Source organism: Alexandromys fortis, unplaced genomic scaffold (genome assembly GCF_014885135.2).
Source record: "Alexandromys fortis isolate MF-2015 unplaced genomic scaffold, M_Fortis_MF-2015_v1.1 scaffold_38, whole genome shotgun sequence".
NCBI lineage: Eukaryota > Metazoa > Chordata > Mammalia > Rodentia > Cricetidae > Alexandromys > Alexandromys fortis.
The window spans coordinates 11,772,560-11,796,191 of record NW_026067916.1 but is presented as its reverse complement, the minus strand read 5'-3'; the positions used below and the strand labels follow the sequence as shown (position 1 = coordinate 11,796,191).

At 42.4% G+C, this 23,632-nt stretch overlaps 1 protein-coding gene across 1 annotated transcript in view; it reads left to right on the top strand.

The window, feature by feature from the left end:
- Rsbn1l (round spermatid basic protein 1 like) overlaps positions 1–23,632 on the top strand; it is a 51,378-nt gene that overhangs the window by 20,874 nt on the left and 6,872 nt on the right. Inside the window, exons 3-5 of the mRNA XM_050139803.1 lie at positions 8,307–8,947; positions 19,908–20,045; positions 21,921–22,063. Coding sequence (XP_049995760.1) covers positions 8,307–8,947; positions 19,908–20,045; positions 21,921–22,063 — 922 coding nt within the window. The remainder of the gene's footprint in view (positions 1–8,306; positions 8,948–19,907; positions 20,046–21,920; positions 22,064–23,632) is intronic.

Below are 23,632 nucleotides of genomic sequence, written 5' to 3'. Positions count from 1 at the left end.
GCTAGCCTGGTCTACAAAGCCAGTTCCAGGACAGACAAGGCTGTTAGTTGTTTATCAGAACCCTTTGACTTCATTAATTTCGGATTGGATTTGGGTAACAGTTAACATTTATATCCACAAGGAAGAAAATAACACTCTCCTGTAGCTGGTGTCAAACACAGTAACGAGGTTTTATTACTTATGGAAATGTGGACTCTTCATTTCATTCTTTGTCATATTTACAAATATTCTGTTCCTTTACATAATAAACTTTTGTACAAGTCAGATGTTTTATTCATAGATTTATCTTATGTCCGTGTGCCTGAGTATACGTGTATGTTCATCACATGCATGCAGTGTCTTCGGGGATCTCCTGGAACTGGGGTTACAGGTGGCTGCGAGCCACTCAGTGTGGGAGCTGGGAACTGAGCCCAGGTCCTCTGGAAGAGTAGCAAATGTTCGTAACACTGAGCCAGCTCTTCAACCCCAGGATGTTTTTTTCCTGTAATATTCTTTACACCATAAAGACACGTATCCCCAGTTAGGTGATGACTTCTTGGTTAATGTTTTCAATCCCTTTGTTCTGTTTATTTTGTCCCTTTGCTTTTGTTACTGTTGTTGTTTTATTATTTTTCTTTAAATTTTTATTTACTTATTTTATTCCCTCCCGCCCACCTGCCCGCCTTTGGAGCTCTTGGCTAAAGACATGTACCTTCATGCCGGCTGTAGTTGTATCTATTTTTTAAACTTTGTGTGTATGAGTGTTTTGCCTGCACATGTAAATATGAGCTCTGTCTGTGCCTGGTGCTGGTGGAGACCAGAATACAGTGTCAGATTCCCCGAAACTCGAGTTACTGCCATGTGAGTGCTGGGAGCTGAACTCAGGTTGTCTGCAACCACAGAACCATTTCTCCAGTCCCCTGGGTTTCACACTGGATATGCAGGAATGGCCTTGCCCTTCTGACCTGCTCTCCACGGCCCAGTGCTAGGATGAGGGGCGGGCACACCACGCCCAGAATGTAGACCTCTGAGTTTGGGCTCGAGTAGCTGGTGTCCTCCATACGCCAGTGTTTTCCTAGCTGTACCCTACTGGCTCAGCCAGATACTTGTTTAGTGCTTTATTTGGGTGTGCAGTGATACACATTTATGCTATTAGAGCAGCAGTCTGTGGCCTCAGAATACTTAGGCTCACATAATTTTGGCAACCAGATCCTTAGGGATGGTATTTATGAAAATATCCCTGTGAACTGAGAATTTTCTAGGAATATACAGTATTTACCTTGATTTTGAAGTGACAGAAAATTTAGGAGACATTGTGAACTGAATATAGGTGGAACCAGCGATGCAAACAAAGAGAATGAAGTAGGTTTAGAACTAATTTGTAACCTTTGGGATGACCAGGAAACTTTAAGGAAGTGGTTACTGTGCAGTGGAGGTAATATTAATACTGCTGTGCAGATTGTGTGAGTAAAAGTGTGGGATGTCAAATTCAGCAAGTAGATGTGAATATCGGAAACATCTTTGAAGGAATAATTTTGGGATCAAAAAGGAACAAAACCGGTGCTATCCTTCCTCCTCAGTCTAGAGTGTATAGGCACTCACACTAGTGACAGCAGGATTCATTTGGACCAAGTGTTGTTGAGCATCATGTGGACGCTAAGGGAATCGAGTCGTCGGTTGATGCTCAGCTTGTTAGAGGCAGTTACTCTTAGGACTCAGTGTGCTACAGTTCTCTCTTTGGCATCTATCTTATTTTCTCCTCATAGGTTTCTTCTGTGGTACAAGCCGTAGCATACAGATACTTGAAAATGTAAACTAACTCCCTAGCTTACTAACTCTCTTACGGATCTCACTTCCTCTGTGACTTCTGTAAAACTGTCAGGGAGACGGAAGTTAATGCGCAGTGCTCTCTGAGAGAGCTCAGGTTCAGGTTCCAGCACGGTGGCTCACAGCCGTCTGTAACTCTAGTTCCAGGGGATCCAGTGCCTCCTCCTGACCTCCTCGGGCACCAAGCGTGCATGTGTGCACATACATAACATAGGCAGAACACTCACATACGTAAATAAATGGGTGTGTGTGTGTATGTGTTTGAACCTGAGCATGGTGGCTCACAACTGTATCCTATCCTAGCACTCAGGAGACTGAAGCATGAGGCCACCTTGGACAGGAGAGTGCGTTCTAGGTATTCTGGGTTATGTAAAGACCCTGATTTAAAAAGAACAAAAAAATGTAAAATACTAAAAAAAAAAAAAAAAAAAAAAAAAACTAAAACCCCCCAAAAGCTAAACAAAACAAAAAACCCAAAAAACAGAACGATACAAGGTTTCGTGTGACTGCACATATGTATGTATATATTAAATGTATGTGAAAAGATTTTAATAGGAAACTTCTAATGTTTTACAAAGTGGGATTACTTACTTTTAGTTTAAACAAATGCATTACATAAACTTATTTAGTGGGTCTCATCCTTTTCTACCAAATTCTGCCAACTATTTTTGAACATGTGCATATGTTCCAACCATCTTATGTACATACTTCATTAAAATTAAAATTAAGTTATAAGAAAATATTTTAATTTTGGTATTTTAAGATGTTATCATTATATCATGTCAAAGATTTTTCCTCATGAGCAAGTGTAATAGGTTAAAAACAGTGTCCTGGGGGCTGGAGAGATGGCTCAGAGGTTAAGAGCACTGCCTGTTCTTCCAAAGGTCCTGAGTTCAATTCCCAGCAACCACATGGTGGCTCACAACCATCTGTAATGGGGTCTGGTGCCCTCTTCTGGCCTGCAGGCATACACACAGACAGAATGTTGTGTACATAATAAATAAATAAATAAATATTTAAAAAAAAAAAAACAGTGTCCTGGGGTATTGCTAGCACACCAGAGATCACAGATGGGGTAAGTCATGGCAGGCAGAATGACCGCATTGTGTTGTTAAAAATCTTGTTGGACTATCTTTGGACCACCAGCCTGCAAATAATGACCCCGAGGCTTTTCCCCAGCTAACTCTTCTTATAACTTCACCCACATTTTCAATCGTGTTCTACCACGTGGCTCGATTACGGCACATCCTAGTGTGCTGGTGAAATCGCTGTCTAGATTCCTCCTCCTCTCTCTCCTGCCTAGCTGCTGGCCATCCAACTCAAACCAATCAGAAGGCGCCTTGGCAAAGACACTGTTGGCTAGGATGCAGATCTGTGTGAAGTGTCTTTCCCCTAAGCGTGAGACTCTGAGTTTGATCCCCAGAACCATGTTAAAGTTAACAGGCCTTGTGATGCCCTGTGGCTCTCCATGGCTGGGGAAGTGGGGCAGGAGGAATCCTGGCACTTTCTGGCCAGCCTTGCCTAACTGTGGGCTCCTGGTTACTAGGAGACCTATCCTGAAGGAGTTGATGGTGTCCTGAGGGGACACTAGGACTGTCCCCTGGCCTCCACCCGTGCTCATACCACCCTACCAACCCACGTAACCCCAGAAACTGAACCTGCTTCCCAGAGACCACAGACTGATTATTAGTAATTGTTGTTGCTTCTCTTTTCTGTGTGTGGTAATAGAATTGAATGTTATTTCCTATATCACATATGAAAGATGGTCTAGTTTTCCTGGGTTAAATTTATCTTTTATTTTGTTAGCAAGAAAGATATACTGAGGTTAGTGGTAGAAACTAGTATCAGTTAACACTTATTTTTATTTACCTATTTGTATATCTATCTTTTGGTTTTTCAAGACAGGGTTTCTCTGTGTAGTCCTGGGTGTCCTGGAATCTGTAGACCAGGCTGGCCTTGAACTCACAGAGATCCACCTGCTTTTGCCTCGGGTGTGCGCCATCACCACCCTGCTGCAGAGTTTTACTTTCAAAGCAGGTTTTTTATAATTTGCCCCCTAGAGCGTACGCTTCTGTTCCCTTTCCTCCTCCTGTCCTCAGCCCCTCCCCCACTCTTTCCTTCACTCCACCCCCCCCCTCCTGTTCTTTTAGGCAGGTCTTCCCAGGCTCTCCTGGAGATGGTTGTATAGCCCACGCTGGCCCAAGGCTTCTGAGTGAGTCATATGCACACCACCTTGCCTGCTATGTGGTGTTGATACGCTTGTTTCTCTTTTTTAGGGGGGGGGTTGTCTTTTGTGGGTGTCCCTTTATCTCTTGTTGAATGTGTGTCTTTGTTTTCGTGTTCCTGTTTCTTTGGCTTTCAGTTTGGCACCCCACTTTGACCCTGGGTCTTCATGTGTGGAGTCCTCCCGCCCCCCCCTCCCCCTGTCTCTGTGTCCTTGCCTGTTCTGCGCTCTGCACCCTTTTGCTCTGAGTCATACATAATTTGAGAGTTGTCCACGTTCCTTAGACACCAGCTCTAGTTTCTAAATTTATCTATTATTTTATTATATCAGAGTCAATGGGTTTTGTTAGAATTACAGGTTTAGAGTAATGCGAACTTTCAGTGTTTTTTACTGTAAGACGAGAGTGTTGATATTCAGAATGACATTTCCTAAGGTACTCTACAGTTTCTGTACATAGTTTTCATCTAGTGACAGCGTATGTGAAACAGAATCAGATTCCGTGGTGTTCTTAGAATCTTCCCCCTGCAAACTAGTTCCTTTGTTTGACTTAACAGAAAGAATATATCTTACCTCTGTTTTGGGGGGGTTTCCAAGCCTACATTCATGTTCTGTGAAGAGGTGGCAAGACTCTCAGGGCCCAGCATAATAGTTGTTCCTATGATATGATTTATTATTATGAAAGTATGCAAAGGAAAATAAGCAGAGAGAAAAGTGCATGGGACAATACCTGTGAAGCACAGGTTTCTGAGAATCCTCCAAGTGGAGTTAGATAGGATTATGCTTATTCAGTAAGTTGTGACAGCCTGCATAGAACGATTTGGACCAGAGAAGCTCATTAGTGACTCAGGGTTCTATTGGGAGTTGGTACATCAGTACCATCTGTCTACCGTGGACCAACATTTAGACTTCCAGAAGGAATACAAGTACTTAGCATATAGAAAACAAGTACTCAGCTTACACAGTACTGTTTGTGCCAGTGAAAACAGCAAAGTACATTGTAGGAGCCTTCAGAATTCAGGGTTCCAACTCCAGGCAAGGGCCAGCCCAACAGTCTTAGGTACATCATCTTTGCACACTGTAATAGTTAATTATAAAGTAATTTGACAGGATATTTTAGCTTCTTGATGCCCAACCTAAGAATCTCCTATTGATTAAGCTTGCCTTTTCAAATTGCTGTTATAATTTTTTTGTTCTAGGTAATAGACAATATGTTGTCTATTTTATTTCAAAGTAATATGGCTGGTTACAGGATATTTTTTAATACAAAAATGTGCTGTGTGAATTTAATTAGTTTTTAAACATTTTCATTACAGTGATGTTTATTTCAAAATAATTTTATTTGTACTTTTTGCATGTAGTTTCCATTATGGGGTTTGAGGTTGCTATTAATACCTATGCCCAAGCTGGGCAGTGGTGGTGCAGCCTTTAATCCCCACTCCCAGGAGGCAGAGATAGGTGGATCTCTGAGTTCCAGGACAGCTGAGGCCATACAGAGAAACACTGTCTCAAAAAACCAAAACCAAGCAAGCAACCTATACCCTTTAAATTATATTTGTAATCTTATTGATAGGCTTTTTTTTCTTATTTTATTGGATTATTCTTAAAACTTCTTTGCTCCGGGAGGCAGAGGCAGGCGGATCCCTGTGAGTTCGAGACCAGCCTGGTCTACAAGAGCTAGTTCCAGGACAGGCTCCAAAACCACAGAGAAACCCTGTCTCGAAAAGCAAAAAAAAAAAAAAAAACCTTCTTTGCTCTTTCATTTGGTTACTCTACTATCTTACTCTTTAAATTTTTGGTCATATTTGAATAGTTAATTAATTTTTGAGACAATATCTCATGTATTACAGGTTTGTCTAGTACTTAACAGGTAGCCAAGGACGACCTTGAATTCCTCTGCCCCTGAGGTCAGGGGCTGCAGTTATCTGCTCCCATAGCTGGCTTGTGTAGTGCTGGAAATTGACGCAGGCGCTTCTTACATCCCAGATGAGTACACAGCGCCTGGGCAGCACACAGTCCCCAGTTTCTGTTTTTAAATGCTCACCTGATCCGATTGTTTGTAATACATACCTAGACGGGATTTGTTTTCTCAGCCTGGCTAATACTTCAACCCTTTGATACAATTCCTTATGCTGTGGTGACCCCTAACCAACAAAACTATTTCACTGTTACTTCATAACTATAATTTTGCTACTGTTATGAATAGTAACTGTCTGCTATCCGGATATCTGATGGGTCGTCACTCACATTTTGAGAACCACTGACTTAGATGACTTGAATTTGATCCCTTGATGTCTGGAACCCGCATCGAAAGAAAGAAGCGACTCTGAAGGTTTTCCTCTGACTGCAACACACATTCTGTGGCATGCACCTGCAGGCTTGTGTAAGCATGTGTGCGTGCGCGCACACACACACACACACACACACACACAGACACAGAGAGAGACACACAGAGAGAGAGAGAGAGAGAGAGAGAGAGAGAGAGAGAGAGAGAGAGAGAAGAAACAATGTTGAATAAAGAAAAGATACTAGGTGGAGGTGGTTCTTTTTGAGATTCAAGTCTTTTGGGAATTGGCCTAAGAGATTCAGTTTTGAATTAGGTAGAACATCTCAGTCATGAAAAATAAAGAAATAAGAGACATGTGAACATGGAAAATGCTGAAAGAAGCCTTGTGAGGGCTGGAATGTGACTCAGGTGATGAAGTCCACCCACTGTGCAGAAGCCCTGGATCTTGTCCTCAGCACTGCACAACCCTGGGTGTGGTGGGCATGCCTAAAACCTCAGAGCTTGGGAAGGGAGGAGGAAGGATCAAGTTCAGGGTTATCCTAAGCTGTATGCCATGTTTGAGACTCACACACTCCCCCAAAATAGGCAGGTTGTTATAATTTTATCTGGACTATCCTAAGAACGGTAATAAAGCTGAGTGTAGCAGCTCAGGTTTGTACCTCAGCACTGTAGTCTCTGCAGGCTGAGTCAGTAGGGTCCTGATCACGTTCAGTGTTATCTTGCCTTAAAAACCAAAACAACAGAACTCCTCGGAAGGGGGCTAGGGAGATGAGTCATGGTTAAGATAGTAGCTGCTCTTTCTGAGGATCTGGGTGTAATGCCTCCTTGTGGAGGCTCACACCTATCTGTAACTCGGTTTCAGGGGCTCTCACCTCTCCTTCTAGTCTCCAAGGTCCAGATGCTTGTGGTACAAAGACATACTCAACACAAAAACCAAAAGGAAGAAGTAGAAACAAACAGTCTTCTTTTCTGAATTGTTACTTTGTTGTCCTTTTTATACTTATCTTAGGAAACTTTTTAAAAAAAAAAACACACATAGAAATAGTGTGCTAATTTCTATATAAGGAAAATAGAGAAATATTATTATATGTGTATATGTAAATAATTAATGTGTGTGCTTTTGTGCACATTTAAGTTTTCTAGTTAAATAGCCCGTGGACTTTCTGGGATTTTTGACCCAGGGTCTGCTGCTTTTGCTCACAGAAACTCTTCAGGATATAAGCTTGTATTGTCCGTCTACTCTGTTTCTCTCTTTACCTAGCATCTGGGCATCATTGGGACCTCGTGTATGAGGGCTCTGATTTTTGTCACCTCCTGTAGAGTTCCTGCTGAGTCTTGACTTGGAACTCTACACTGTCGTGGACTACGGTAGACGCAAGTGTAGCTTACTGAGGAGGGACTGGGGTGCTGTGTACTGTGCCCTGCTCTGACGTGGATGTCTCACTATGGAATGCTTCTGACTTTGTCATCCTCCCTCCCTCCCTCCCTCCCTCCNCGCCCCCCCTCCCTCCCTCCCTCCCTCCCTCCCTCCCTCGCAACTCTGAGTGTCCTGGAACTAGCTTTGTAGACCAGGCTGGCCTCCAGCTCACAGAGATCCGCCTGCCTCTGCCTCCTAAGTATGGAATTAAAGGTGTGCGCCACCACTGCCTTGCTGGATTTGATTTTTTAAAGCCTCAGACAAAATAAACTTTACAGTACATCCATGAGAACTGTCTGAACGGTATTGCTGACATTTGTTTCTGAGCCCCTGCTTTCTACCTTTGAAGAGCGCACTTTCTGAAATGCGCCCTTGGGTGAGCGCCCAGCCTGCTGTCTCTGTGTGTAAAGGCAGGGATGCGACAGAAAGACAAAGTAAAATTTGAATACAAAATGAATGTCAGTGATTTTTCACAAGTGTCAGAAGTAAATTTACTTGTAACAGAACAGTTTCTAAAAGCATGTTTTTAAAAACTAATTAAAATACAGAGTTTCAAAACAATTCTTTTCCAACAGGTGGGAAGGAGAAACCAAAAACAAATATAGAAGACCTACAAATTAAGAAAGTAAAGAAGAAAAAGAAAAAGAAACACAAAGAGAATGAAAAGCGGAAGCGTCCAAAAATGTATAGCAAGTCTATTCAGACCATCTGTGCAGGATTGCTGTCTGAGGCTGAGGATCAGGAAGCCAAAGGCGTCTTAAATGATCACATAAAGGATTCCATTGGAAAACATTTAAACGCCAAGAACTGTGACTCTAAGGTTTCTGGTAACAGTGACTCTCCGTTTGTCTTGTTGAAGGAACCGCGCGTTCAGCATAACCTAAAGAGGTTGGACACGCTGGAGTTCAAGCGGCTCGTTCATATCGAGCACCAGCCTAACGGAGGGGCGTCTGTGGTCCATGCCTACAGTAGTGAGCTCTCCTGCCTGTCTCCTGTGGAGATGCAGAGATTTGCAGAAGAATTTGTGGGGTTAGTGTTCAGTGAAAATAAAAGTTCTGCAGCTTTCTATGTCATGGGTATTGTTCATGGGGCAGCTGCTTACTTACCCGACTTTTTAGACTACTTTTCCCGTAATTTCCCCAATTCGCCAGTGAAAATGGAGATACTGGGAAAGAAAGACATAGAGACAACGACTATGTCCAGCTTCCATGCTCAGGTAAGAGGCTTTGAGTTGTATTGTAGATAGACTTGTGTTTTTCCTCTTAATTTTACGGTAGGTTTGCGGTAAAATGGTAAGAGTATAGTGACACTGCTTGGGAGCAACTTCTTGACATGAATTTATAAGTTTAAATTTTAATTTCTGCTTTTTTATTCTACTTAAAAATCAGTTAATGAAATACTTAAGATTCTGAGTTCATTCCCTGTTCCCCATCCCCCCTTTTCTTTGGACAAGGACTTCACTTGGACCAAGTAAAATTAATTTAACCAGGTATTTTTCAGTTCTTTTAAAATGGTTTCTCCTAAACCTGTAAATCACCTCTAGCTATGTTCTTTGTGATTCCCTGTAAATGCTTAGCACTGGGTCCATCAAGTTAGTCAGTGCTAAATCCATGCCAGCTGGTATAAAATACATTGTAATAGGGAGTACTCGCTACTTAGTATGCCAGCTGGTGTAAAATACATTGATTGTAATAAGAAGTCCTCACTACTTAGTGTATAACATTAGTGTGAGAACATTAGTGCGTATTTGCCTTGCTTACTTTCTGTTGTTGTCAAGATACACCGTCACCAAGGCAGCATATAAAAGAAGGCATTTAATTGGAGGCTTGCTAGTCTGTGATCATCATGGTGGGGGCTGTGGGGTCAGGCAGGCAGACAGGCAGGCATGGCCCTGGAGCAGCAGCTGATAGCTCACATATGGCCCACAAGCAGGAGACAGAGACAGGAACTGAACTTCTGAAACCGCAACGCCTACCTCCCCCCAACACCTTCTCTAGCAAAGCCACACCTCCTAATCCTTCCCAAACAGCCTACCAACTGCAACCAGATATTCAGATGCCAACCTAGGGGAGCCATTCTCATCCAAACCACCAAAGTATTTTACGCTAATTTCCATTTCCTATTTTTTCCTACAGAACATTATTTTAGAGACTAGAGACAAAATTGAGTTTTAGCTTTATAATAAAAGTTAATTTGTGGCCTATGTAAAAGTTAAGTTAACGTGTGGCATATCATCTAAAAGCCAGTGCCTTTGTCACTGGACAGAGTGAGGGAAGTTTAGACTGTACTAGTTGTGTGTTTTAATTTTTAAAATGTATTTTTATTTTATGTGATTTGGTGTTTTGCCTACGTGTATGCCAGTGTGAGGGTATCGAACTCTGAAACAGGAGTTCCAGACAGTTGTGAGCTGCCATGTGGATGCTGGGAGTTGAACTCAGGTCCGCTGGAAGAGCAGCCAGCGCTCTTAACTCTCCAGCCCCTGACTATAACTTCCCCCCACCGTTTTCTGGGGGTGCTCGTAACTGATGTAGTATTCTAGTTTATAGGAAAAATACAGTAAAGTCTCCCGGAGATCTTTCCCTACTGAAAGACTAGCTGTGAGCTCCACGAGGGACAGACAGACTCTCCTCTTCATGCTGGGCTCTCCCTTTGCTCTAGGGTATCCCTGCAGTGACGTTCCCACAACATGCTGTCCTGCAGCACACAGAGCCTGGAAAATAGCATTTAAATTAAAGTGTATGTCTGAGGATTATTCCCTCAAGCAGCATAGTTGAGAACTGAAATTTAAACATTTTTATAATAGAAAGGAAGCAATAGAGCATTCATTACTAGCCCATTAGGGTTTTTAAAAATTCATTTTACATACCAACCACAGTCCCATCCCATTCTCCACCCATCAAGCCAACTCATTTTGTAGAATTCCAAATGAGTACTCCAACCCTGAGGGACTTTTTTTTTTAAATTTATTTATTTATTTATTTGTTGTGTATACAATATTCTATCTGTGTGTATGCCTGCAGGCCAGAAGAGGGCATCAGACCCCATTACAGATGGTTGTGAGCCACCATGTGGTTGCTGGGAATTGAACTCAGGACCTTTGGAAGAGCAGGCAATGCTCTTAACCACTGAGCCATTTCTCCAGCCCGGGACTTTGAACAATAGGTAAAATATTGAGAAATGAAACAGTGCAAAAGAAGAAAGCCCTACAGTCCTAGATCATTCTTTGTTTCTTTTTTCTTTTCTTTTTCTTTTTGGTCACTCAATGTGTGAAGTGATTTGCTGTCACTTACTGTGCTAAGTGACAAGTTGTATGCTATGTTTTTTTAGACTTCAAGTTGTTTGCACAATATCACACATTCTCTGTCATACTGGGCAAGTGTGTTTTAGTAATGTTTTAAATGGCAATAAACACATTCATGTATTAGTGGTGATGATTTTAAGTTAACTTTGTAGTAAATGATAAGACTTGTGTGTTTTAGTAATGTTTTAAATGGCAGTAAACATATGCATGTATTAGTGGTGATGTTTTAAGTTAACTTTGTAGTAAATGATAAGACTTTCCACTTCACAGTGGCTGGCAGGAGAGAACCAGCTTCCAGAGGTTTCTCTCTGATCCCCACATGTGCACCATAACGTGTGAAAAACAAACAGCTTTCATTAACGTACTATTTACAAAATGAAAGCTGCTTTAGCTAGTAAATAAAATGAGAGCTGGACTTGTTCAGGGCTCCAGTGTGTGGCTCTCGGTCCTTAAGGAGCTACACTTGGTTATCAGTGTCCTCTAGAGGCAAATGCTGCTTCTCTGTGGCCAGCTGTGGCTCTGGCCCCCAGGTCTTTGTGATCTGCTACTATGTTGACTCAAGTTTGTCATCCACAAGGGCTACTTTTGATTTTTAGGAAACTGCGAAAGCCACATGCCTTTGTAAAATTCTCTTAATTGTTTAGTGCGGAGCAAAAGTGTGTAATGAACTCATTTGTATTTTCCTCACGTTGGATTCTTTCATTTTTTTTAAAACAAATTATTTATTTACTTACATTTTGTGGGTTTTTGTTGCTTGTTCTTGAGACAGGTTTCTTTGTGTCGCTCTTCTGGAACTCGCTCTGTAGCCCAGAGCCTCGCGGCCTCCCAAGCGCTGGGGTTAAAGGTGTGCGCCACCATGCCTGGCTGGATTCTTTTCTTTATTTACTTTATTTCATTTTCTTTTATTGAGAGCTTAGGAAAACTCAAAACAGAAAGATCAAATCAGATTTGATCTTGTCCTTAAGCCCTGGGCCAGTGAGACTAGTCTGAAGGCCACACGGTGAGGAGGCGCCTGCGCGCACTTAGCACTTAGATCCGTCTTGTCCGCGGTGCCGGCTGCTCTGTTGTCCTTCGCTTGCTCTTTTTTGAACCAGGAGCTGCTGACGCTGGAGTTGTTCCTGCCCCTACCTCCCAATTGCTGACGTTGCGGGTTTAGTCTCTTAACCTGTCTCCTCCGGGAATCGATCCCTCTTCCCATAAATCTTATGAATGATATTGTGAACACAGAAAAATGTATCATTGGAGGTGAATACTCAGGAAGGGAACAGACCCGCTGAGTTCAGAACTGAGAGGAGCTGAAGGTCTGTCTAAACCATTCGTTATGACTGCCCTGCTGGTCTCCTCAAACTCCGACGTGTTTATATATACAGTGTCAGAGACTGTTAGCGTGGTGTGTGTGTGCAGTGTGTGTGCGGTGTGTGTGTGTGCGCGCACGCGTGTGTACTGTGTGTGGAAGAGCCCGAGGAAGTCAGATGAGGGTGTCGGGTCCCTAGAGCTGCAGCTGCACAGTCTCGGGCTGCCATGTGGATGCTGGGAGTTGAACCCAGTGCTCTGAAGAGCAGCAAATGCCCTTAACCATCATGCATTCTCCAGCCCAACCCAGCATATGAACACCCAGGACACATTACCCTGAATTCAAACAAGATGTTTTACATATTTTAGCTCATGTTTAATGGTACATCTTTGTCTTCCTTTCGGTATTATGTTTGTGACATCCATCTTGTAGATAGCCATGTTCCTTTTTCTTATTGTTGGGTGGTATTCCATTGTACGTATGTATTGTAATTGTCCTAATTACAGTAAGTGGACATTTTAGTTGTTTTTACTTTGGTATGGTTATAATAGGAGCTCTGAGTATTTTGTTCATAAACTTGATGGGCATATGTGTTAAAGTATTCCTGTCATTTGAATATCAGGATCAAAAGCTGCACAGATATGTGGTTTTGATAGATGAATTACTGTTTTTTTTAAAACTCTTCTACCAGTTTGTTTTCACGTCAACAGTGGGCCATACTTTTGGTCACACTTAGTATTTTTTAGTAACCATTGTTGGGATTCAGCAGTATTATCTCCCTGTAGTTTAGTTTTCATTTTCCTGAGGACCTGTTAAATATGACTGTGTATATTTCAGTGCTGGTTTGGTAGACTGTTCTGCTCTTTCGCACAGATTTTCTTATCCTATCTAGTAACTTTAAAAATTGTATTGTAGATCAGATCTTTTTTGTTTTGTTTGCCGAGATAGGGTTTCTCTGTGTAATAGGCCTAACTGTCCTGGAACTAGCTCTGTAAACCCACAGAGATCCGCCTTCCTCAGCTTCCCCAGTGCTGGGATTAAAGGTGTGCGCCACCACTGCCTGGCTAGATGAGATCTTTGCTCAGCCAAATAACCCTTCTCAGTCAGTGTCTTGATTTATGACTAGAAGTTAAGTTTAATCTAGTGTATAATTCTTTCTCAGTAATGGTTAGTGCATTTTGTGTCCTATTTTAAAAAACCTTTGTCTACTCTAAAGATAATGACAATCTTTGGTGTTTTCTTTTGGAAACTTTTATTGTTATTCTTTCACATTTAAATCTGCAGCTCATCTCTGATTATACAGCAGGAGATAAAGATCAGGGTTCCTCCAGGTGTGGTGGGTGTGCCTGTGATGTAACTTGAGGAGGGGAGGCAGGAGATGCTGGGTGTCAGGATTAGCACGGGCTAGATAATGAAACCCTGTCTTTAAAAAGTCAGAACTCAAACAGGGTTGATGGTTTTCAGTGGGGTAGGCGTGCAAAGAGACACACACACACACACACACACACAATATAAAGATGCCCATGTCCCTGGTAGTTTTCAGTGGGGTAGGTGTGCAGACACAGCACACACACACACACACACAAGATACAAAGATGCCCATGTCCCTGATAGTTTTCAGTGGGGTAGGTGTGCAGACACAGCACACACACACACACACACACACACACACACGATACAAAGATGCCCACGTCCCTGGTAGTTTTCAGTGGAGTAGGTGTGCAGACACAGCACACAAACACCACGGACACACAGATGCAATGATGCCCACGTCTCCGTGCACTGCAGTCTCCTTGTGGCAAGCCAGCCGATTCTGCCCAGGGCTCTCTCTGGGCTTTGCTCCTCTATTGCCCTTTTTATGACTGCTCAGCAGGGAGCCCAGTAGAGCACGTCACTTCATGTAGAATGGCTCGGGCTCGAGAGATGGCTTGGTGGGTAAAGACCTGACCACGAAGCCTGGCAGCATGGTTTGATCCCTGGCTGCTGCCCAAGTGGAGGAGAGAGGCAGTTCCACGCTGGCCTCTGGCCGCCACATGTTTGCTGTGGGGACCTTCAGATAAATGTAATTTAAAAGATTTTTTTAAAACTTAGAAAATAGAGTGATTTTTATTACATTATCTGCATATATACACTATACTAAAGGGACTGTAAAAAGACAGAAGGCAGCACGCACTAGTGAAGGCAGAGTAAGGAATCCTTGTCTACTATTGGTGACACTGTTACTAGTGGAGCCAGTACCGAATGTGTGGAAATTCTGTAAGTTCGCTGCTATATGCTGAAGGAAATGGAGTTAGTATGTCAAGGAGACATCTGTCCTGATGTCTGTACTATAGCATTACAAGTGGAAACAGCCTTACCCAGCGAAAGGATAAGAAAATCTATGTATGTAAGTCATGTGCATATGGACTCCTATTCTAAGTCTGCCGTTTACTGAAACCTTACATTAAGACCAATCCTACAAGGTCTTAGGCATGGAACCTGAGAAAGGGGATCTGCCAGAAGCTGAGCCTCCCCTGTATGGTAGTCACCAGGGCTGCAGATACCGCAGAAAGGAAGGCGAGATTTCCAGTCTGCTGCAGCTAAGACGTTCTCATGTGCTGTTAACAGTGAGGTATCTGCAGATCCCACTCTTGTATGGGGTGGGAACCAAGGCTGTAACTGGGAAAGTCTATTTTTCTGCTTTATTAATTTAAAGATGAATATTAATAACATTTTTTATTGAAGTTACACGTATTTTTAAAATAAAAGAAATAAGGGGCTGAGGAGTTGTGTCCTTCCATAAAGTGCTAATGTCCAAGCATGAAGCCCTGAGTTCTGTCTCTAGCATCCTGAGAAAAGCCCACGGCAGCCGAGCCCTCCTGTGATTCCAGTGCTGGGGAGGCAGAGACAGGAGGGGCCCTGAGGTCTGGTTGCAAGCCAGTCTGGCCAAATTTTCAAATTCTAGGCCCTGTGAGAGACCCATGTGTCAGAAATTAAGGTGGAGAAGATTGAGGTAGTCAACGATTCCTTCTCTGACCGTGCGCTTAACTATCACCCATCACGATCGTATTTGAGAGTGTGTGTTAGAAGTGGTGCCCTCTTGTGGTACCCTCCTTTCCATATCAGATGGTGTGAGACTGCATCACCAAGAGTGTGGAGCAGGGGCAGGAAGTAGCCTTGCCAAGCCTAACCCGACACCTTTGTGGTGGAAGGAGAGAATCGGCTCTCCCGTGGACTGTCCCGTGGCCTCCACACTGCACACTGCCTTGACAATCCACACACGGACCAACCTATCCCAAATCCCCGTCTCCCTTTGCCGTGAACATACTACATAGGCAAATAATAAACAGCAAATAACTGTTAAACAGTAATGTGGCAGACAGCCCACTGATTAACATAAGGGACTGCGCTACTCCCTAAGGACGAGCCAGAGAGCGGCTGCTTTACTCCTTCGCCTCTAAGCGCCCGCATTCAACCTGCTTTGATACAAGTTGACGTGTGTGCGTTTTAGGTGTTTTATGGATTGCTGTTCGGAAGAACTGCTAATATCTTGGGATATTGATGGGAGTACTAAAACAGGTTTTGAAATGAAAATAGTTCATGTTGCAGGAACCAGCCATGAAAAGCTAAATATGAACAGACCACCCAAGGGAAGTTCTTTACTTCCAGCCATCATCACCTGCCAGTGATAAGTTTAGAACATAGCCATAAGTTTAATGGAGGCCTGGGTCTCAGTAGTTTACCCTGAGGTAATACCTGTTTGCAGGAAGGACCACCCAAGAACAGACCTTCCAAAGGAAATGTCTGATGTTCCAGCTGCTGTAGATAGGATCGCCTGCCAGCACACACTCACCAGGACACCCCTGGACAAATGTCAGCCAATCAGGGGTCCTGAACCTCGGAAACCCCTCACCCCCACCTTTACTACTATAAAACCCAACTCTAACTGAGCTCCAGGTTCTCTGATTATTGCAGTACGCTGGACATGCAGGGGGACCGAGTGTGTAAACTTGCATAAAATAAAGGCTCTTTTGCTTTTACTTTTATGTACGGGACTCAGTCTCCTTGTTGGTATTTGGGGGACTTTGTGGATCAGGGAATAACACATGCATTCTAGATCAAACAAATTTGGTTTATTTGCTGAGTCTTTTCAGAAATTTAGCATACATATGGGCATTTATTGCACAAGGATTTTCCAAACTTACTTGATTATATTATTTTTTAAAGCTTAGTCATGGTTGAATATCTCCACCTCCCCTCAGCTGGCCTCAAATTTGCAATACTCTGTGTCTCCTCCCCAGTAGGTCTGTGCTGGTGTACCTGGCTCAGCCTTCGCTGTCCTAGAATCACTATGTGGACCGGGATGGATTCACACAATAGAGATCTGCTTGCTTCTGACTCCTGAGCACTGGGGTTAAAGATGTGCACCACACGCCAGCCTTCTCCCTCTTTCTTGTGGAGTAGAAATAGTTATCTGAATTAAAAAACAAAAGTTACGGGATAGTGGGGCGGAAGCCAGCTTTTACTTATTAGAGAAATAGATTATTTCAAACAGTGTGCCTTCATTTACACACTAGCTAAATAGATGTACAATTTCAGACTTATTTCCCCTTCCCTTGGTCGCCCTTAAATTTACTTTACACAGTGTTCTTTCATGTCTTTTGTATGCAGTCATGGCATATAGTAGAAAAAGTTATTTTTTTCTCTCTTTTTCTTGCTATGAAAGAGTATTAAATATCACGTCTTCGGGAGAGCTCATATTGAAGTGTGCTTACTACTTGAGAAGAATTCACTCATTGAAAATTCTTTTATGTTATTGAATGAAATTAATTATTTAATTGAAAATCATATACATTATTTAATGGGTTATTATTTGATGTAGTAAAGTGGACATATGTTCATCTCTTTTTTCATAACTCAAATAATGTTTTGTTTTGTTTTTCGAGACAGGGTTTCTCTGTAGCTTTGGAACCTGTCCTAGAACTAGCTGTTGTAGACCTGGCTGGCCCCAAAGTCACAGAGATCCGCCTGTTTCTGCCTCCTAGGTGCTGGGGTTAAAGGCGTGTATCTCCACCACCCAGCCTCTGTTTGGGTAGTTTTAAAAAATATTTATTTTATTGGTATTTTGCTTGAATGTATGCCTGTGTGAGAGTGTTGGGTCCCCTGGAACTGGAGTTTCTGTCAGTTGTGAGCTGCCATGTGCTGCTGGGAATTGAACCTGGGTCCTCTCTTAACTTGTGAACCTCTCCAGCGCCCCCCTCTTTTTTGCTTTCTCTCTGGAGCCTTGGTTGTCTTAGAACTTGGTTTGTACCGTCAGGCTGGCCTCGAAGTCAGATGTACCTGCCTCTGCCTCCCTAGTGCTGGGATTAAAGGGGTGTGTCTCCACTGCCCAGCCTCTGGTTTGGTATTTTGTCTTGTTTGTACAGGGATACTAAGGATTTATTATTGGTGGTTAGAATTGTTTAGTAACATAGGTGATATTCAGGTATCTGACTTAAATAAATGTATGCACAGCAAACTTAACTGCCTGTATGACACGGAAACATTAGCTCCCTAAATTGTCCTTTGTTACATTTCAAAACCCTCGGTAAGTTTGTGTTTTATAACAAGTTGATCTTACTTCTTCCCTTCCTCTTCCCGCCCATGTTGGGGATCAATCCCAGGACTCTATAATTGCTAAGCAAGGGATCTGTACCCTCAGCCCTAATTTCCCTCTTCAATAGCTTTGCGGTTTCTCATAATTCATATAGTCACCTCAAACCAAGTACATGAATGCAGAATCATTTAATAGTTTTTGTATTGTATTCTGGGATGTTCGTTGGAGTTCAGGCTGGTGACCGTGGGTTTGTCCGAGACGACCGTACTGAACAATAGACCCAGGTTGCCTACTGTTATTCTGGGATGTTTGTTAGAGTTCAGAATGGCGACCGTAGCGTTTTCAAGACGACTTTACTGAACCACACTCGTGCCCAGGTTCCCTACTGTTAATCTGGGATGTTTGCTGGAGTTCAGACTGGCGACTTGGTTTGTTCAAGACGACCATACTGAACCACACTCTGACCAGGTTCCCACTGTGATACCCTCATGTCTCCGAGTCAGTTCAGACTCTCAGTTTGTTGTTTCTATGGCCGTGGTCCTCAGCTTCCTGATGCTGTGACTCTAACACGGTTCCTCATATTGTGTCTTCAACCATAAAACTATCCCGTTGCTACCTCATAACTGTATTTTGCTATGTTGCCAATCGTGATGTAAACACCTGGCACAACCCAAAGGTTGGGAACCATTGATGCAGGGATGATGGGACCTTTTAGGAGACAGGAGAGGGTGGGACCCTCACTGTGAGGTGAAGTATGATCACCTGGCACAACCCAGAGATTGGGAACCATTGATGCAGGGATGATGGGACCTTTTAGGTGAAGTATGATCTGCACATTTTGTGACTTGGGGCTTGGCTTGTGAATCTGAGCAGTGAAGTTTTGACAGATAATGGAAAAGTTAAACTTACAATTCTTAAATAAAGTTAATGTTCATCATGATAAAAATTTAAAGAATCAATGCTTGCTGATTATGATAAGAATGAAATTCTGGTGTCTTAGAGTTATTCTAGGGTAATACAATATTTATTGTCATGTTTCCTAAAGTATGTGGGCCAGAACTGGCACTTTGCATGTGTTGATCTATGCATGCTATTCCAGTTGTGTAGGTTTTATAATCACAGAAGCATGGCCATATGGGTTTGCTTGTACTACAGGACTGTGGTTTAAACTAGGTCAGTCCTGGGCAAACTAATCAGTGATCTTCAACATATTGTGGCCACAAAGTCTTACTTTTGAAAAAAAAAAGCGATAATTGGAATTTTGACTAAAGTTTGTTTAGGAAAAGAAGCTTGAAATGATACCTCCCATTTCTATTCTCTGTACAACGCACCATCGTCTGTGAGGAGCAAATTGACAGCAAACCCACAGACGGAGACCGCTCGGTCACACAGGTGCTTTATGAGCACTGTCTTGTCTTCTCTGATCTGGGTCACAATGAGAGCAGGACTTTATGTGGGATCTGAAGTTAGCAGGTTGATGGCAGGGGTGATTTTGTGGCCTAGGATTTCCAACTCGGAATTTCAACCATTTCATCAGAGTTGAGGATAGTGTGTGAACTGGCTGCTAGTGAAAATCTTATCCAGAATGAAAGAAAATCCTTAGTGGCTTTTGACATTTAACCACTAGGAACGTCGGTCATTTGACAGCTGTGAAAGATAAGAGCTGTCTATCTAGAAAAATGGTGTGTCGTTTTGAATATTTTTAGTGGTACTGTATCAAACAACGACTAGAAGACGGTGCCGCTGGTTGTTCATACAGTGCTGTTCATTTGAAGTCTCCTAGTGAGTAGTTTGCAGACAGAGAAACAGAAATTAGCTGGCTTATTAATATTTTTTATAAAATGCCTCATTATTACAGACTTCTTTTTTTTCTGCCTTGTATTTTCTTTATTTCTGGCTATGTTCTAGTAGTCTGAAATGATGTAATTCATTGTTATGTGACAATAACAAACACTTCATATATATATGTCTGACTTATTTAACTTAATTAAATTCATGTCTCTCAGGTAAAAAGAACATATTCTCATGGTACTTACAGAGCTGGCCCCATGCGACAGATTAGCTTGGTGGGAGCCGTTGATGAAGAAGTAGGAGATTTCTTCCCTGAGTTCCTTGACATGTTGGAGGAGTCACCGTTCTTAAAAGTAAGAGAAAGTCTTAGCATTCTAAGTTGTGGGTGTTACTTTCAAGTTATAGTTGATACAGATGAATGGTTGTTTACAATTATTTTTTTTAAATTTTTATTTAAATTCAAAAAAGGAAACCTATGTATACGTGCAGTTTCTCAGCTTTTTTTTTTTTTTTTTTTTTTTGGTGTGTTTGTTTGCTTGTTTTTCGAGGTAGGGTTTCCCTGTGAAGCAGTCCTGACTGTCCTGGAACTCACTTTGTAGACCAGGCTGGTCTCAGACTCAAGAGATCCGCTTGCCCCTGCCTCCCGAGTGCTGGGATTAAAGGCGTGTGCCACCGCTGCCCAAATTTCTCAGTCTTTATTGTAATGACAAAGTTAAAGGGTGAATCAGCAAATAACATTGCTTGTTACTGCGTCTGTACAAGAAGATTCAGATGAGGATGCCTAGTAAGCTTTGTGAGAACCAGGGTTTGGTGGGAACATGGTGTGAACTGGCCTGGGGAGCTGTACAGTTGGTGGTGGGAACATGGTGGGAACTGACCTGGGGAGCTGTACAGTTGCATCAAACATTCAGCTCATGCTCCATTTTTGTTTCTAAAATTTTTCTAATCAACTTCCATTTTATATTCTTTTTAAAAAAATGTATTCATTATTATGAGTACACGTGGGTTTGGGGCACACACGGGCCATGAGGTATATGTACCTGTCAGAAGACAACTTTGTGCACCCTATCCCCATCTTTTCCATGTTAAATTTCATCTTTTTCACATTTGCATGCGTTGTGAGACTCGGACGCAGGCCGCGTCAGTTTTGTGCTGAGCTCTCTTGCTGCGCAGCCTTGCGGCCAGACCCTCCCCTCCCTTCTGTTTTGCAGCAGCTGCTGCATTCTTACTGTATCTGAACTGCGTAGTTAGTTCCTTAATAAGCAATAATTCAAGGATAAGTGTGACCCTCCCGACAGGTAGGGCCGTGGTCACAGCAGAATGTGGGGCTGCTCTCCAGCCGACCACCTGAGCCATTGCATGACTGACTGTGTCCTGCCTCGTGTGTTATATAGCCTGTGGTCTACTTTGACTTTATTTTTCTTTCTTTCTTTCCCCCTTTATAGCTTTTACACTTTTCATTTCTTTTTCCTTTTCCAGTTAGTCATAGCAAGTACTTTGAGCATAATCATTCTTCTTGTTTGTAGAAAATTTAGCTCTTTCAAACGGGACAGTGAGGTGATGAAGACATCCCATCCCTTTATCTAGTGCTTCCCTCCTCCCTCACTTCTTTAGGAATTTAGTTTCTGCCTTAAGACCAGCAGTCTTGTCGGGCAATGGTGGTGCACGCCTTTAATCCCAGCACTCGGGAGGCAGAGGCAGGCGGATCTCTGTGAGTTCGAGACCAGCCTGGTCTACAGAGCTAGTTCCAGGACAGGCTCCAAAGCTACAGAGGAACTCTGTCTCAAAAAAAGAAAAAAAAAGAAAAAGAAAAAAAGCAGCCTTGTCAAGAAACTACTAAACAAATATTTTGATTGGTTTGTGTGTGTGTGTTTTTTTATGACATTAGTATTTGACTATCACCAATTAAGGGTGCATTTGACTTTTTGGTGGGAGTGGGTTAAAGTTCTATATGTGTTTAAGAGGGGAACTTTTTTTCCTCCAATCTAATTTTAACCTTTGTTAATACATGGTAAAGATTCTTATAAGGAGAATTAGAATTTTTTTGTTTTAATTATCAGTCTGTTTCATTTGTTGACTCTCAGGTAATATTTTTTGGGATTAATATAATTACATTATTTACCCCTCTCTGTCTTACCCCACCCACATATCCCTCCTCGTAATAGTTTTAGTACATATTTGAAGATATATTTTGAGAATAACTAATTTGTGCTATTATTTGTTTCTAGTGTACGTTGCCGTGGGGAACACTCTCTAGTCTAAAGCTAGAGAGTCGGAAAGATAGCGATGATGGCCCTATCATGTGGGTGCGTCCAGGAGAGCAGATGATCCCTGTGGCGGACATGCCAAAGTCGCCCTTCAAGAGGAAAAGGTACGTCGGCAGTATGTTAACATACTTGGTTATAAAACATCCAAAATAAGTGAAACATGAGAAGGAAGCGAATGAGAATAATTACAGCGAGGAGAATGTAGTTGGTTTTACTCTTTGGACTCTTTACACTTTACTCTTGGGGGCCTGCCACCCAGCTCCCAAATAAACCACACGGAGGTACCCAGCCCTAGCTTGGCTTGTTTCTTGCCAGCTTTTCTTAAATTATCTCATCTACCCTTTGCCTCTGGGTATTTTCCTTTTCTGTTTCTGTGTATCTTTCTTTCCTTCTTATTCCGTGTCTGGCTGTGTGGTCCCTGGATCTTTCCTCCTTCTCTCCTAGGTATTCTCTCTGCCTGTTAACCTCACCCATTCTTCCTCCCGCCTTGCTGGTAGCTGTTCAGCCCTTTTTTAGACCAATCAGGTATTTTAGACAGGCAGAGTAACAGCTGCACAGAGTTAAGCGAATGCAGCGTAAACAAAAGCAATGCATCTTTGAATAAACGAATGTAACACATTGTAAACTAATATTCTACAGCAGCAGTGGAGAAGATCTCACTCATGGAGAGAGAAACTGGTTAGAAGAATAAATTTAACAAGTATTCAAAACTTGTATTAAGAACTAACCCACTTCATTGGGAAGACATAAAATAATACAAAGAGAAAATGAAAGTGCATTGTCTTCCAGGTTTTAGAAGAACTTCAGTTGGCTTTTCATCTCACTTGGATGTTTGCTCCTAGACTGGAGAAAACGAATTTACTTTATGCATGTGTGCTGTCATCAGAGAATTACTAAACATTTAGGCCAGGAGGTGGTGGTGCACACCTTTAATCCCAGCACTCAGGAGGCAGAGGCAGGTGGGAGAGAGAGAGAGAGAGAGAGAGAGAGAGAGAGAGAGAGAGAGAGAGAGAGAGATTTAAAATTAAAAATTTATTTTATAAACTATGCATGGAACAAAAGTTGGAAAAATATACACTAAGTTAACTTTGTGGTCATAGAATTGGGGGTGCTAGGGGGCAGTGTGGCTTTTTTTTTTTCTGTAGATACTAAAATGATTTTAACAGTTAAACGAATTATTACAAACAGCAATGGGAGATATGACTCTTGTAGGAGACCCAGGCTCCATTCCCAGAGCTCACATGCTGGCTCACAGCCATCCAGTGCCAGGGATCCCATGCCCTTTCTGACCTGTGAAGGCACCAGACACACACATGATGCACTGCATACATGCAGGCCAGCGATTCATGTGCATAAAATAAATAAATCTAAAACAAAACAGGGTAAGACGTCATGGAGTAAATGGTAGGTTTCCTGACCGCAGGGACTGTTGGGCTTGCTGTATGGTGTGTGCTCCTTAATAAATAATGGAACCCAAGAGTTAAGTTCTAAGTTGGTAACAGTTGTAAAATTGTGTTTTGTAGAGCTTATTCTCTTGTCTTTTTTGAAAGATTACTCAAAACATTTTAATGATGTGTTTTTGTTTGTCTGTGGGTATGTGCATGTGTGGGTATGCTCATATATGTGCAGATGCCTGTGGCGGTCACAGGTGTTACATGCCCCTCCCCCCCCAC